At 39.4% G+C, this 17,663-nt stretch overlaps 1 protein-coding gene across 2 annotated transcripts in view; it reads right to left on the bottom strand.

The window, feature by feature from the left end:
• CFAP91 (cilia and flagella associated protein 91) overlaps positions 1–17,663 on the bottom strand; it is a 57,723-nt gene that overhangs the window by 28,314 nt on the left and 11,746 nt on the right. For both annotated transcript variants that reach the window (XM_012463927.2, XM_012463929.3), the window contains exons 6-7: positions 15,987–16,168; positions 1,179–1,356 (exon numbers count right to left, since the gene is read on the bottom strand). In XM_012463927.2, the coding sequence (XP_012319350.2) occupies positions 1,179–1,356; positions 15,987–16,168 (360 nt within the window). The remainder of the gene's footprint in view (positions 1–1,178; positions 1,357–15,986; positions 16,169–17,663) is intronic.

Genomic DNA, 17,663 nt, shown 5'->3' with positions numbered 1-17,663 from the left:
AGGGACTCAAAATACATGTATGAAAATTGCCCTCAGTTTAAAAAATGTACTCACTTTCTCAGGTGACATCTTCACTCTGGCCCTCTGGACATTTTTAATAGTTTTAATACCTTTTGAAAAGACACCTATCTTTCCAAAATATAATAATAAATTTAAATTTCTGCCAACAGGATTGGGTATTTGATACCTACTTTGCTCCAAACACTATTTTTTAAATTAAATTGCAAGCTTTTATCAAAACATCACAAAGCCTAGATTCAGACTTAATCTGAAGGTGTTACAAAAAAATTAACATATTCCAAATTTAGCACCAAGCTGAGTCTCTAACTCTTTGGGTCCCTCTCTTGTGTGTAAGGGTCTTTGGCAGCATTTCTCTGAGCAATAAAGTGCATTAGCACAGCCTGGCACAAAGGACAACCTCAGCAAATGCACTTCCTTTGTTCTCGCTAGAGAGTTGTAATTTTTTGGTTCTCATCATCTCTTACCATTTCCACATATCAGCAACAAGTCCATTACTGGAAATATATCAGTTGAAATGATTGAAAACCCAACCACAAGTACCTCAGCATATTGTTATTTATGTATATTGTTATAGAAACTCAAGTCTTAATGGAATAATTCCATAATTTGTCTTTTAAATAGGAAATGCCCCCATCAGCTCTAGCCAGCACACAAGGCATCCTGACTGTGAATCCAGTGTCGGGAGCAGAGAGGTAAGAGCTAGGACTAGTGCCAAGGCTGTTTGGAGGGCTATGAAGAAAGCCCAGGCACTGGGATAGTGGTACTGGGAATGAACATGAAGGGACAGTTTGAAAGGTGCTTTGCAGAAATTAGTGGGATTCTGTGACAAGTTAAAATAGATACTGAAGAGCAAAGGGAGGAGAAGAATCAGAGATACCCTTCAGGAGTTTTTCAAACCTGGGTCCCATGCTGAGCTTCTTCACACACAGAGAGGGTATTCTACATTTTTATGTTATTGGAGAGAAAATTATAGAGAGCTTCTGGACCACATCAGAAGCATGTGACTGCTCCTGAAAGAACTGGAAGCCCAATTTCCTATCTCTATAGGTTGAGGATGCTTTTCAACCCATACATTTGGGAGAATGCTTTACAGATATAAAGCATTAATATTACTCCCACCAGTGCAGGAACAGTTGTCTAGGTGATGGAGAACCTACTTTTCAATCTCCTGCTCTCTGAAGGCCCACTCCTTCCTCTCCATTTCATTCATCATCTTCCTCCTCTTCTCATACTGGAAGGCGTCACTCAGAGGAGGAAGGGTGGCTTCCCAAGCACGCTTCTCACGGGCTCTTTCTATCATCTCCACCTCAGCTTGTCCTGCTGGGAGACCCCGACCTGCAGAATGAAGCAGCACAGCTTAGGAACAAGTGGGCCACCCATGCACCCCCCCAGTATATTTACTCCCTGTCAGTTATGACAGGATAACATGACATTAGGGAACACCCTCTAGATGTGCCTCACAGCTTGTGTTATCTGTGCCCCACTGCCTCTTGTTAGTAATTGAGCCAAAAGACATAGTTGCATGTAAGATGCTGGAATGTATTTGAAGAATATTAAGCGACTGCTGAATAATCACACCTTGGAACGCTCTGTAATAAACAAATTTATATTCTGAAATGCAAGGAAATTTCGAAGTCCTGAGATGGGAAAAATATGGAATAGGGAATTTGTTGGATAAAGATGAATATATATATTTGAGTCAAGGTGTCACTCTGTTACCCAGGCTGGAGTTCACTGTGGCCTTGACCTCCCAGGCACAAATGATCCCCCCACCTCAGCCTCCCAAGTAGCTGGGACTACTGGCATGTGCCACCACACTTTGCTAATTTATTTCTATTTTTTGTAGACACAAGGTTTCATCATGTTGCCCAAGCTGGCCTTAAACTCCTGGGTTCAAGCAATCCTCCCACCTTAGCCTCTCAAAGTGTTGGAATTACAGGCATGAGCCACTTGGCCAGATACTTTTTAAAAAAAATAATAGAAAATGAAGACACTAATTGCTAACTGAGAATTCGCCATCTTTGAGTTTTGTCCCCCACAGTGAATGTACAGTTTAGGGCTATCTCTCACCTCCAACTTTCAGCATTCAAAGACACAGTACCAGTAGGTCAGGCGAGAGGGTAGGGTCACTGGATATGTCTCCTGACCAGCTCCAAGACCCTGGCTGAGACCTAAACCTACATATGCTTCCCTGGACCAAGTTTTGAGGATGCCAGCACATTTAGGTGCCTAGCACCTCTAAATGTGGCCTTGTAAAAGCAACTAAAGGAAAGGGAGGCTGGAACAATTTTCCTGTTTGATCACCGAATCACAATAAGCCAACTTTTGTTTTATTTTCATTCAAACACATAATTATATATAAAAATCCAAAGACATAAGTAACAAGTCATATTTTCTACCACATACAGGAGGCCATGCCTAAGATTTTTGTCTTATTTCATATCTTTTGTAATGTTTATGCTTTTAAAAAGCAAATAAGTAATATATAATTACACTGTCTCTTGTTTTTAAAACTAGGGTATTATAGAGAAGGCTAAAATTCTGTACTCTGCTTCCTCATTCGGATCACCTTCCCAGAGGCAGTCACAATTACCCATTTAGTGAGGAGTAATACTACCAGTTCATCTTTTTACTTTTATAGATATATAAAGAAGTAAATAAAACTGTATACAAAATACCATATATATGTATCTACATATTATTTTGTGTGTCTTGTGTGGCATTATCTTTAGTAATTTAAAAAATAACTATGAAAATCATACCATATATATGCAGACTCAACAACAGTACATTTTTTGTCATATATACTTTACATTTTGTAATAAAAGAAATTAAAATATTATAAATAAAGCCGATGTTCCTTTTAACTACCACATCGAGCCCCATTCCCTTCTCCCATTTTCCAAAGTAAACAGAAAAATAAATTGTGGTTTTTCATGCAATCTTAACATTTTATATACAAATTTATGTGTCTATGAATTATAATAATAATAAAACCTAACATTACTTAAACACTTTTATTATGCTAAGCACTTTTCTAATCCATTTAATCCTGAACAAATCCCTATCACATAAATACAATTATGCCTGTTTTGCAAATGAAGAGACTGAAGGGCTACTTAACAAGGTTAAGTAACTTGCACAAGGCTGCAGGTGTAAATCAGAAGGTGCACATGGCAGTGTGAACCTTGCATTTTTGTGCACTATACTATACTTCCTCTCTAGTAAAAACAAATAGGAACTGAAAATGAATTATATAGAACACAGTACTGATGTTTAGTTAACATTTACATACACAGTATTGTACTGTAGCTTATTCATTCTGCAACTTGCTTTTTTCACTCCATTTTGTTTTGGAAGCCTAGCTGTACTGATATATACAGATCTAGTTTCCTTCTTCCACTGTCAGGCTTTATTACAATTTAAGCTATCTTCTAAAATGACATTTAGATTGCTTTTAATTTTTTGATTGTACATCATGTTGCAACAAACATCCTTGTACTGGTCTCACTGTACCATATGTGAGTTTCTCTAGGATTCTTAGAAGTAGAAATGCTAAAGTCTAGCAGCTACATCATAAAATATGATCATTTTTAATTCTGGATATTGCTTAATTTACCCTCAGAAGTATATTTTTGCTGCTGCCTTCTGAGATCCCCTGATGGTTCCTCTCCCATGTGCATGCTTCACTTCCTCCCACATTGCATCTGCCCAATCTCAGCTGCTTTTTGCAGTCCTTACAAATATTTAGTAGTTCATGAATTATATATATTTTTAGTTTTACTGAAAACAGAGTTTGTGGGAGTATTGTTGTTCTTACTTTTGTGTGATTTCTGGGAAGAGAAGATGAAAAGTGCCAACTTACCCAGGCATAGTTATATTGAGAGTGGGGATCTGGATTAGAAATACTTGAAGGGATAAATTACTCAGGAGAGAGGTCTTATCTATTCAAGCATGATAAACATGTTCTGTCTCTCTTTTCATCAAATCTTTTTTTACATGCTTAAAGAATAATTTATGATTTTCACCATAAATCCCTTGCATATGTTTTTATTAAGTGATTTCCTAGGCACTTGGTTATTCATTGCTATCGTGCATGTAATTTTTTTCAGCCAAGTGCGGTGGCTCACCTGTAATCCCAGCACTTTTGGAGGCTCACCTGTAATCCCAGCACTTTTGGAGGCTGAGACAGGAGGATTTCTAAATCCAAGAATTGGAGACCAGCCTGGGCAACATAGTGAAACCCCACCTCCACAAAAAATATATATATTTTAAAAGTTAGCCTGGCATGGTGGTGTGGGCCTGTGGCCTTAGTTACTTGGGAGGGCAGGGTAAGAGGATCACTTAAACCAGAAGGTTTGAGGCTGCAGTGAGCTATGATCACAACACTGCACTCCAGCCCCATGAGTAGCTGGGACATACACCACCACGCCCAGCTAATTTCTTTGTATTTTTAGCAGAGACGGGGTTTCACCATGTTGGCCAGGCTGGTCTCAAACTTCCAACCTCAGGTAAATAATTTTTCTTTTCTTTCCTCCTCCTCCCCCTCCCCGTCTCCCGCTCCCCCTCCCCCTCCTGCTCTGAGAGGGTCTCACTCTGTTGCCCAGGTAGAAGTACAGTGGTATGATCACAGTTCACTTTACATTATAACCTTGAACCCTTGGGCTCCAGCAATCCTCCTGCTTCAGCCTCCTGAGTAGCTAGGACCACAGGTGAGTACCACCACACTCAGCTAATTTTTCTTTTGTAGAGATAGGGGTCTCACTATGTTGTCCAAGCTGATCTCAAACTCCTGGCCTCAATCAATCCTCCTGCCTCGGCCTCCCAAAGTGCTAGGATTACAGGTGTGAGCCACTGCACCTGGCCTCAACAATGTTTTTAGTTGGATATTGCTCTCATATAGGAAAGCAACTTATCTACATTGATTTCTTGTTGAACTCTTTTTAGTTCTGATAATTTGATTTTCTAAGTGAGCACATGTGTGCATATAAGGATAGTTTTGCTGCTTCTTTCTAATCACCGTGCCTCCATTTTTCCTCTTATCTTGCTGCACTGACTCAGTGTTCCTCAACCAGGGTGCTATTGTCATATTGGGCAGATAACTGTTGTATGAAAATCCCCCATGCAGTACAGGATGTTTAGTATCCACACCAGCCTATCTGCTATATCCTGTCCCATGAGCTAAATGCCAGAAGCACTTCTTAATCATTATTATATAGAAAAATGCCACCTGTACTCCCAAAGGTTCCTAAGAGGAGGGATCATAGCCAAGCTTGATAAACTCTGGGCTAGGATCTTCTCTATGTTGTTCAATAGTGGTGATAATGAGCATTATCAATGTCTTTTTCTTTTAGGGTAAAGCTTCTAAAGTTTCAACTTTAGTATGATGTTTATTAGACTGTGGTAGATACTCCTTAAGTCTCTAAAGTTTCCTTCTGCTCCCAGTTTATTCAGAGCATATATCATAAATGAGCATTGCATGCTATAAAATACTTTTTTCTGCATCCAGAGAAGCATTTTTCTTATGTTTTCCATTAAAATGGTAAATTACATAAAAAGCTTTCTAATATTGCAACAAATTTGAATTTCTCTGATTAACTCCATTTGGTTATGGTAAGTTACTCTTTTAAAAATGCAGCAAGGGGAGAGATCCAAGATGGCCGGTTAGGAGGAGCTCAGGATTGCATGTCCGAGTGAAAGCGCAGAAGGTGAGTGGATGCCGCATTTCCAGACGGATTTTTACTGCCCACAGACCAGGAGATTCACAGGCGGAGGAGCCCCACGGGTTGCCAGCGTGGCTGTTTTGGCCGGCGCGGCTGTTTGACCTGCACCCTGGCGCAGGGGTTCCCAGTGCAGAGTAAACTAGACTGTGTCCCCTCTTAGCCAGCAAGGGGAGCTGAAACGGGGAGCCAGGCCAGGAGATTCCCGGACAAAAAAGCGCCACGAATCTCAGAGCCGCGGTTTCATCTGGCGCAGTGGCTCCCGGTGCAGAATAAACGAAACTGTGTCCCCTCTTAGCCAGCAAGGGGAGCTGAAACAGGGAGCCAGGCCAGGAGATTCCCGAGCATAAAAGCGCCATGAATCTCAGAGCCATGGTTTCAGTTGACGCAGCGGCTCCCGGTGCAGAGTAAACAAGAATGTGTCCCCTCTTAGCCAGCAAGGGGAGCTGAAGCAGGGAGCCAGGCCAGGAGATTCCTGGGCAAAAAAGCGCCACGAATCTCAGAGCCGCAGTTTCAGCCGGCGCAGTGGGTCGCCGCACGGGAAATCACACGGATCCTGGCGCCTATTCAACAGGCGACCAGGTCACCTGGTAGAGAGCCGACCGTTCAACTAAAAAACAAAAGGCTCTGAGGCAGGGAGCCAGGTGACCAGGCCCGGCTGGTCCCACCCCAACAAAAACAAAAACAAAAACAAAAACAAAAACAAAAAAACAGCAATTGGAAACGCTCTGGGTTAAGACTTTCACGGCAAGCACAACTGAACCCGGGATGGTCCAGCTCTGTGGAGGAGGGGCATCCGCCATTATGGAGGCAGCATGCAGTTCCCGAGGTAATCTGCCGTTGCCAAGGCAACCCGCCATTACAGAGAGAGTCCGTCACTACAGAGGCGGGCCAACATAGCGGAAGCAGTTCTAACTATACCCATATAAACAGGACTGCAGGGAAGTTCACACGGAAGCTGGGCGGAGCCCACAGCAGCTCAGCGAAGCCTCTGCAGGCTGAGTGTGACTAGGCTGCCTCCTTGTGGACAGAGAAAATGGCAGCAGCACAGCAGAAACTCATAAACCCCTAACTCCCTGGGACAGAACACCTGGGGGAAAAAAAAGGGGTTTATGAGTTCTGCTGCTGCAGACTTAAACTTACCAAAATCAGAAAGTCAACAACTACAAAGTCGACAGGTGGATAAATCCACAAAGATGGGAAGAAACCAGCGCAAAAAGGATGAAAACACCTGAAACCAGAACACCTCTCCTCCTACAAGGGATTACAACTCCTCACCAGCAAGGGAACAAGACTGGATGGAGAATGAGTGTGATGAAATGACAGAATCAGCCTTCAGAAAGTGGATAATAAGAAACTTCCGTGAGCTAAAAGAACATGTTCTAACCCAATGCAAAGAAACTAAGAACCTTGAAAAAAGACTTGACGAAATGCTAACGAGAATGGACAACTTAGAGAGGAATATGAGTGAATTGATGGAGCTGAAAAACACAACACGAGAACTTCGTGAAGCATGCACAAGTTTCAACAGCCGAATTGACCAAGCAGAAGAAAGGATATCAGAGGTCGAAGATCAACTCAATGAAATAAAACGAGAAGGCAAGATTAGAGAAAAAAGGGTAAAAAGGAATGAACAAAGTCAACAAGAAATATGGGACTATATGAAAAGACCTAATCTACGTTTGATAGGTGTACCTGAATGTGACGACGAGAATGCATCCAAGCTGGAAAATACTCTTCAGGATATTATCCAGGAAAACTTCCCCAACCTAGCAAGGCAGGCCAATATTCAAGTCCAGGAAATACAGAGAACACCACAAAGATATTCCTCTAGAAGAGCAACCCCAAGGCACATAATCGTCAGATTCACCAGGGTTGAATTGAAGGAGAAAATGCTAAGGGCAGCCAGAGAAAGGTCGGGTTACCCACAAAGGGCAGCCCATCAGAATCACAGCAGATCTCTCAGCAGAAACCCTACAAGCCAGAAGAGAGTGGGGACTGATATTCAACATCCTTAAAGAAAAGACCTTTCAACCCAGAATTTCATATCCAGCCAAACTAAGCTTCATAAGTGAAGGAAAAATAAAATCCTTTACAAACAAGCAAGTACTCAGAGATTTCATTACCACCAGACCTGCTTTACAAGAGCTCCTCAAAGAGGCACTACACATAGAAAAGAACAACCAGTACCAGCCACTCCAAAAACATACCAAATGGTAAAGAGGATCAACACAATGAAGAATCTGCATCAACCAATGGGCAAAACAGCTGGCTAGCATCAAAATGGCAGGATCAAATTCACATATAACAATATTAACCCTAAACGTAAATGGACTAAATGCCCCAATCAAAAGACACAGACTGGCAAATTGGATAAAAAGCCAAAACCCATCAGTGTGCTGTATCCAGGAAACCCATCTCACATCCAAGGATACACAACGGCTCAAAATAAAGGGAAGGAGGAAGATTTACCAAACAAATGGAGAGCAAAAAAAAAGCAGGAGTTGCAATTCTCATCTCTGATAAAATAGACTTTAAACCAACAAAGATCAAAAGAGACAAAGAAGGACATTATATAATGGTAAAAGGATCAATGCAACAAGAAGAGCTAACAATCCTAAATATATATGCACCTAATACAGGAGCACCCAGATACATAAGGTAAGTTCTTAATGACTTACAAAGAGACTTAGACTCCCACACAATAATAGTGGGAGACTTCAACACACCATTGTCAATATTAAACAGATCAACGAGACAGAAAATTAACAAGGATATCCAGGACTTGAACTCAGACCCGGACCAAGCAAACCTAATAGACATTTACAGAACTCTCCACCCCAAATCCACAGAATATACATTCTTCTCAGCACCACATCACACCTACTCTAAAATTGACCACATAATTGGAAGTAAATCACTCCTCAGCAAATGCAAAAGAACGGAAACCATAACAAATAGTCTCTCAGACCACAGTGCAATCAAGTTAGAACTCAGAATTCAGAAACCAACCCAGGACCGCACAGCTTCATGGAAACTGAACAACTTTCTCCTGAATGTTGACTGGATAAACAATGAAATGAAGGCAGAAATAAAGATGTTCTTCGAAACCAACGAGAAGGAAGACACAACATACCAGAATCTCTGGGACACATTTAAAGCAGTCTCTCGAGGAAAATACATAGCAATAAGTGCCCACATGAGAAGAAAGGAGAGATCTAAAATTGACACCCTATCGTCAAAATTGAAAGAGCTAGAGGAGCAAGATCAAAAAAACTAAAAAACCAAGCAGAAGACAAGAAATAGCTAAGATCAGAGCAGAATTGAAGGAGATAGAGACACGAAAAACCCTTCAAAAAATCAATAAATCCAGGAGCTGGTTTTTTGAAAAGATCAACAAAATAGACAGACCACTAGCCAGATTAATAAAAAAGAAAAGAGAGAACCAAACAGATGCAATAAAAAATGATAAAGGGGATATCACCACAGATCCCACAGAAATTCAAACCATCATCAGAGATTTATTACAAACAACTCTATGCACATAAACTAGAAAACCTGGAAGAAATGGATAAATTCCTGGACAGTTGCCTCCTCCCAAGCATAAACCGGGAAGAAGTCGAAACTCTGAATAGACCAATAACAAGATCTGAAGTCGAGGCAGCAATTAAGAGCCTACCACCCAAAAAAAGCCCAGGTCCAGATGTGTTCACAGCCGAATTCTACCAGACATACAAAGAGGAACTGGTACCATTCCTTCTGAAACTATTCCAAATAATCGAAAAAGAGGGAATCCTTCCCAAATCATTTTATGAGACCAACATCATCCTGCTACCAAAACCTGGCAGAGACTCAACAAGAAAAGAAAACTACAGGCCAATATCCATGATGAACATAGATGCAAAAATCTTCAATAAAATACTGACAAGCTGATTACAACAGCACATCAAAAAGCTTATCCACCATGATCAAGTAGGATTCATCCCGGGGATACAAGGCTGGTTCAATATACGCAAGTCTATAAATGTAATTCACCACATAAACAGAACCAAAGACAAAAACCACGATTATCTCAATTGATGCAGAGAAGGCCTTTGACAAAATTCAACAGCCCTTTATGCTAAAAACCCTCAATAAACTAGGTATCGAAGGAATGTATCTCAAAATAATAAAAGCTATTTATGACAAACCAACAGCCAATATCATACTGAATGGGCAAAAACTGGAAGCATTCCCTTTGAAATCTGGCACTAGACAAGGATGCCCTCTCTCACCACTCCTATTCAATATAGTACTGGAAGTTCTAGCCAGAGCAATCAGGCAAGAAAAAGAAATAAAGGGTATTCAATTAGGAAAGGAGGAAGTCAAATTGTCTCTATTTGCAGACGACATGATTGTATATCTAGAAGACCCCATCATCTCAGCCCAAAATCTCCTGAAACTGATAAGCAACTTCAGCAAAATCTCAGGATACAAAACCAATGTGCAAAAATCACAAGCATTCCTATACACCAATAACAGACTTAAAGAGAGCCAAATCAAAAACAAACTGCCATTCACAATTGCTATAAAGAGAATAAAATACCTAGGAATACAACTAACAAGGAACGTAAAGGACCTCCTCAAGGAGAACTACAAACCACTGCTCAACGAAATGAGAGAGGACACAAACAGATGGAGAAACATTCCATGTTCATGGTTAGGAAGAATCAATATCGTGAAAATGGCCATACTGCCCAAAGTAATTTACAGATTCAACACTATCCCCATCAAGCTACCAGTGACCTTCTTCACAGAACTGGAAAAAACCACCTTAAACTTCATATGGAACCAAAAGAAAGCCCGCATAGCCAAGTCAATTCTAAGCAAGAAAAACAAAGCGGGAGGCATCACACTACCGGACATCAAACTATACTACAAGGCTACAGTAATCAAAACAGCATGGTACTGGTACCAAAACAGAGATATAGACCAATGGAACAGAACAGAGGCGTCGGAGGCAACACAACATATCTACAATCATCCGATCTTTGACAAACCTGATAAAAACAAGCAATGGGGAAAGGATTCACTGTTCAATAAGTGGTGTTGGGAAAACTGGCTAGCCATATGCAGAAAGTAGAAACTGGACCCCTTCCTGACACCTTACACTAAAATTTACTCCAGATGGATTAAAGACTTAAACATAAGACCTAACACTATAAAAACCCTAGAAGAAAACCTAGGCAAAACCATTCAGGACATAGGCGTAGGCAAGGACTTCATGACCAAAACACCAAAAGCATTGGCAACAAAAGCCAAAATAGACAAATGGGACCTAATCAAACTCCGCAGCTTCTGCACGGCGAAAGAAACAGTCAATAGAGTGAATTGGCAAGCAACAGCATGGGAAAAAATTTTTGCAGCCTACCCATCTGACAAAGGGCTGATATCCAGAATTTACAACGAACTAAAACAGATTTACAAGAAAAAAACAAACAAGCCCATTCAAAAATGGGCAAAGGATATGAACAGACAAAAGAAGACATACATGAGGCCAACAAGCATATGAAAAAATGCTCATCATCACTGGTCATTAGAGAAATGCAAATCAAAACTACATTGAGATACCATCTCATGCCAGTTAGAACGGCAATCATTAAAAAATCTGGAGACAACAGATGCTGGAGAGGATGTGGAGAAATAGGAACACTTTTATACTGTTGGTGGGAGTGTAAATTAGTTCAACCATTGTGGAAGACAGTGTGGCGATTCCTCAAGGACCTAGAAATAGAAATTCCATTTGGCCAGCAATCCCATTACTGGGTATATATCCAAAGGATTATAAATCGTTTTACTATAAGGACACATGCACACGAATGTTCATTGCAGCACAGTTTACAATAGCAAAGACCTGGAACCAACCCCAATGCCCATCCATGATAGACTGGACAGGAAAAATGTGGCATATATACACCATGGAATATTATGCAGCCATCAAAAACAATGAGTTCGCGTCCTTTGTAGGGACATGGATGAACTCGGAAACCATCATTCTCAGCAAACTGACACAAGAACACAAAATCAAACATCGCATGTTCTCACTCATAGACGGGTGTTGAACAATGGGAACACATGGACACAGGGAGGGGAGCACTATACACCGGGGTCTGTTGGGGGGGAGTGGAGGGGGACAGCGGGGGGTGGGGAGTTGGGGAGAGATAGCACGGGGAGAAATGCCACATATAGGTGAAGGGGAGGAAGGCAGCAAATCACACTGCCACGTATGCACCTATGCAACAATCTTGCATGTTTTTCACATGTACCCCAAAACCTAAAATGCAATAAAAAAAAAAAAGAAAAAAAGAAAAATGCAGCAAGATTAGATTGCTAGTATCTTATCTGGAATTTTTTGCATATTTCTTCATATGAAAGATTGACCTGTAAGTTTCCTTACTAGTATAGCTGGCCCTTCATATCCATGGGTTCTACCATCTGTAGATTTGACCAACTGCAGGTTGAAAATATTTTTGCATCTGTTCTGATCATGTACAGACTTTTTTTCTTGTCATTATTCCCTAAACAATACAGTATAATAACTATTTATGTAGAATTTACATTGCATTAGGAATTGTAAGGAATCTAGAAATGGTTTAAATATATGGGAGGATGAGTTTAAGTTATATCCAAATACTATGCCATTTATTAATCTTTATTAGAAAATTACTTATGGCCCTAATGACTATTTCTTTTGCCTTTTAAAAGAGCTATCCTGTCAACTATTTATTTTAACTTTATTATTCCTTTTACATGTGAAGACTGAATAGGTTTAAAATGTAAAGTGCTTGGAACAGTTCTTGGCATATCATAAGCACTTAATCTTATCCCCTCAGTACTTACAGTGTTATCTTTTTCACTGCGTCATTATTTTTCCCTTATTTTTATGTAAACTTTTTATAAATGTATAGCATACATAAACAAAAACAAACATCCCATATAATCAGCACCCAGATTAAGGAATAGAATATTACCAGAACCCTAGAATGCCCATGACACTCCCTTCCCAGTCTCTACCTGTCCAAGGATAGCTACCATCCTCATTCCTAATGCATTAATTTAGTTTTGATTGGTTTTAAGTTTTATGTAAATGAAATCACAGTTTAGGTGCTCTTCTTTTTTGTTCAGCATTATATATGCGATTATACACACATCTACAATCACCCTTGTAACTACATGTAATTGTACTTCATTCTCATTATTATATAGCATTCCATTATGTGAATATACTGTATTTTATTCATCCATTCTATGGTTGATGAACATTTGGGCTGTTTTCAGTTTGGAATTATTATAAATAATGCTGCTGTGAGTTTTCTTGTACGTGTCTTTTGGTGAACATACTTACGCATTTCTGTTGAGTAGAATATTGTGCTCTTTTGGTGTATAGCTAGGAATGAAACTGGATTGTAGGTATGAATACATTACATAAATAAATTTACTTAATCCTTACAATATCCTATGAGATAGATATTCTTCTTATGTATGAAAATGTCTTTATTTCACCTTCACTCCTCAATAATAGTTTGGCTGGTGAAAGAATTCTAGGTTTGCAATCATTTTCCCACAGAACCTTAAAGGTAATACTACAAAATATCAGTTTTATTTTTTCCTTTGTAGGTAATCTGAGTTATCTTTCTTACAGTTTTTTTCACTTTTTTTTTCTTTTGTTAGTAGGTATGAATTTTTAAAGGATCATCCTGGTTGGTACTCGGTGGACTTTTTCAGTGTGAAGGCTATCTTTCTTTAGTTCTGGCGAGTTCTCAGCCATTATCTTTTCTTGCATTGCTTCTCTACCATTTTTCCTGTACTCATGTCCTAGCCCCTACAGCTCTTCCTTTTCTTTTATCTTGTTCTACCACTGTATGTTGCATTTTGGAATATGTGTTCATTTAATCTGCCATTTCATTAATTTGCTCTTCAGCTCTGTCTATTTTAATATTGAGTCCATTTTATTTCAAACTTTAGAGGTTTCCTCCCCTTGACTCCAGGTGGTTCTTTTCATGACTCCCATTCTTGTTTTGGTGTTGCTATTTCCCCCTTATTTTTCTGAGAATATAGAAATCACTTCCTAAGTCCTTTTCAGATTGCTCAATTTTGTTTACTCAGAAATTGATTCTTCCATTTCCTTTATTTTTTGTGGGTCACTCCTGGTGTCTCTGTTCCTTGGGTGCTTTGGGGTTCTCAAGTGGAGATCAGCTGCAGGTTTCCCTCATAAGGACTCTGGTCAGTAAGCAGCCTTGACCTGCAAGAGGGGCTCCGACCTAACCTCATTCTTTAGAGCCCTGCTCATGACCACCAGGTGAGGAGTCCAAGGCCTCATGCCCACCTGGAGCTATCTCCATGCTTAGAGGTCCTGGAAATCCTTGTACAAATGGCCCCAAGCCTGCTTCCAAAGTCTCCATGGGCCTCTTCACAAGATTCAGATTCCTGAAGGCATAATATATGCTGCTGTTTGTTTACCCTTAAGCCCAAGGTGGGGCCAAATGGCAGCTGTTCGTAGGATGTGTGAAGAGAGTTTGGGAAGAAGAGCTGGGGTAATCACGGGCATGCATGATAGGCCCTCAGATGTAGAGCAGAGTCAAGGTGGGGAAAGCAAACGGCAGGCCGCAGTAGCCTCTCGCCTTGCTGCCACATTACAGCATGGAATCCTAGGAGTCTAAGAATTCAAATTTAAACTTGTCCTTTTAACTTGTTATAAAGATGTTTGTGGAAATAAAAAAGTATTTTACTTAACAGATATTAGCTTGATTAATAATTTTAAAATATCTATATGCATGGTATGTGGGCCTCCCTTAGAGTCCTGGGCCCCACAGATGGTAGGAGTAGGCCTGGCTCATAGAGGCTTTTATTGACACTTCAACCTCAGTTCTGCTTATGACAGTGTACCAGATTAGGTTTTTTTGCCTAGTGAAGCATTTCTGAGCCTCTGCCTGGCTCTTGTCCTTCTGCAGTTTATTGCCAAGTCCCTATCACACCAAGAGGTAAAGTCCAAGGCCACAGGCAGGAATGCCTGACTCCCCTCTGGCTATCATCTTCATTGGGCAGGCAGCAGGCTTCAGCAGCACCTGTGTGCAGGAGAAAGGCGCTGGCCCCTCCAGTTCAGACAGGTGCCTTGGACCTGGTTCCCCGCCATTCACAGCTCCTGCTCACCACCAAAGGTCCCCAGCTACTTCTTTCTTTAGGAAAAAGTCTCCATTTCTACATTATGAATATTTTCTTTCTTGCTTTTAAGTGTGGCTATATGTTTATTAATTTTTTTCCTGTACTTTTTATGCCTTCAGAGCAGAAAGGGAAGGTTTCAGCAAATTTTTAATTTGCCTTCTAGGCCTGAAAGTAGAGCCTTTGCTTTAAAGAATGGGTGTTGAGAATGTGTAATCTGGATTCATAAGTGAGCCAGGGAACAAGAGTCAAAACTAGAGCCCAGATATGAACATTTTCTTTGCCTAGGGTGCAGATTTGGTCACAGCTATCCATTACAATGGGAGGTGGGGGGGAAGTAATCTCATTTAAAAATCATTATAGTGTACCAGCTATCTCTATGTCCTTGGAGGAGTTAATTAACCTCTCTGGTTCTCAGTTTCCCACTATTAATACAACTGAGTCAGATAAGCTAATTTCTAATAATTTCTAAAGGTACTCTCACTTATTAATTTTATAGGTTCACATAATATGGGCCTAGATGAGATTTTATTACATTCTAAGAGTTAATTTCTGAGGCTGAAATTTAGTATTTCAGAGATAGTATCAAATCATCTAAATTATCTAATAAAGTTTATAAGGGAGCTTTGATAAATTAAGATATTTTGGCAAATTAAGATAATATTACATACATTGGAATGTGCATTCAGTATTACACACTCAAAAAAAGCTTATGTGTAAAGAAATATGATTGGTCAATGAAAAGGAGGTGATTCACTAGAAGAGAGAAATGAAAGGATATAGGTGAGTAGTCAGCAAAAAACTGCAATATTAAGCTGAAATATTCAGCTTCACAAATAAAGCACAATAAAACTACTTACAATAAAAAGATAGTACCTCTATTTGACCAGAAGTATCAGAAAAATAATGAGTCTATGAAGTTACTGTACTAAAACACTTTCTATAGCAACACTGTAAGCCACAATTGCCTGCACATGGGCCATTTCAAAAGCATGCATGGTTATCAGCAGTGTCATCTGCCAATAGTCAGGAGATTTACCAACTCACCCCAAGTAAGAGTAGCCAGGGTCAAGAGCTCAGGGATTGAGTCCTGGTATACTACATATTCTGGAGAGTATGGATCTGTTTGAACGTCGGCATCCCGATAATCAGTCTGAGTGCCCACAGTAGACTTTGAAGGGATTGATAGCTGCTTAGTAGAAGTAGGAGGAAAAGTATATGGTTCTGCCCTAAAAGGGAAAAATCAGTTTAAAAATTGAAACCTGTTATGATCACTTAAAATATTATATAATCAAGTAGAAATAAATCTTGGGAGCTTCGTCCAGTCCATTCCTCCTTTAAATGTTGACAGGTACAAAGTTATGAATCCATTATAACCAGGATTATGCCCCCAAATCTTCAGAGAATTGCCTTGTTATTCTCACCTCTGCCAAGAAACTGAGTGGGTTTAAGTACCATGGTTGACTCACAGAAGTGCCTATTTATATATGTGTCACTGGGCAAGGTTGTAGCATAGAGCTATTCTAGAATGCTGTGCAGTACTTCTGGACCTATTCAGAATTACTACATTCTCCGGTTTCTTTCTTCTCTGTTTCAGTTAGACACTCAATCTCTGTTTCCCTCTAGAAATACAGGATCAGAGAAAAGAGAAGTGATGCTTTCTGTGGAAAGAAAGAAAGAGAAAAAGGAAGGATGGAAGGAATGAAGGCAGGCAAGCAAGCAGGCGGACAGGCTCTATCTTAATAAATGATACTCTATAATTAATGGTGGGGTCACTTTGTTATTAACATGTGGAAAAGTTACCTTGTCTCTTGCACAAAAATTAATTCCAGATCTTTAAAAAAACTGATGTAAAAATGAGACTATAAAAGTACTAACAGAAAACATAAGTCAGTATTTATATCATCCTTGAGTGAAGGTCTTTTTAAGCCTGGCTCAAGAGCCAGAAACTAAAAAAGGAGATGATCAAGAGAATTGAGGGTTAAGTTTCAACTTCTATGCCTCAAAATATCACAAATAAATTTAAAAGGTGAATGGCAAACTAAGAAATAGGTTTTGCAACATATGATATAATAAAAAGTTTAAATAGCCCTTCTATATAAAAAGCTCTTGTAATTCAATTAGGCAATTAAATACCCCATGGAAAAATGAGTAAAGGAGAATTCACAAAACAAAAAGTAAAACTTCTAACAAACACATAAGAAGATAATGAAGATAACTAGTAATCAAAGAAAAGTAAATTAAAACAGCAAGATACTATTTTATGCTATTTTATCACATAAGCAAAGATTTAAAAGATTGAAAGTACCTAGCATTGATTATGTTGTGATGAAATAGGCATTCTTATAAACTGCTGATGGAAATACAAATAGGTACACCTAACTGACAAGTAATTTTCAAGATATACCAAACCCTTAAAATACCCTTTGATCCAGCATTTTTATTCCTAGGAATTTACTCTAGAAAATAACTGGACAGGTGTACAAAGATATATATGCAAACATGTTCATAAAGTTTCATTTATAAGAGTGAAAAATCAGAAACTTAAATAATCACATCAATACAAGAATTGTTTTAAAAAATGGCACACCCATAATGGAACTTATGCAGCTATTCAAAGTAATAATGTAATCTATACTTGTGAGCATTCAAAAATGTCCATTGTAATGTAGAAAAAAAGACAGTATTAAGTGGTACGTATAGGATTCCATTTTTACATTTTAA

Source organism: Aotus nancymaae, unplaced genomic scaffold (assembly GCF_030222135.1).
Source record: "Aotus nancymaae isolate 86718 unplaced genomic scaffold, 86718_ANA_hifiasm-v0.15.2.pri h1tg000011l, whole genome shotgun sequence".
Lineage (NCBI taxonomy): Eukaryota > Metazoa > Chordata > Mammalia > Primates > Aotidae > Aotus > Aotus nancymaae.
This window is presented reverse-complemented; position numbering and strand designations above follow the sequence as displayed.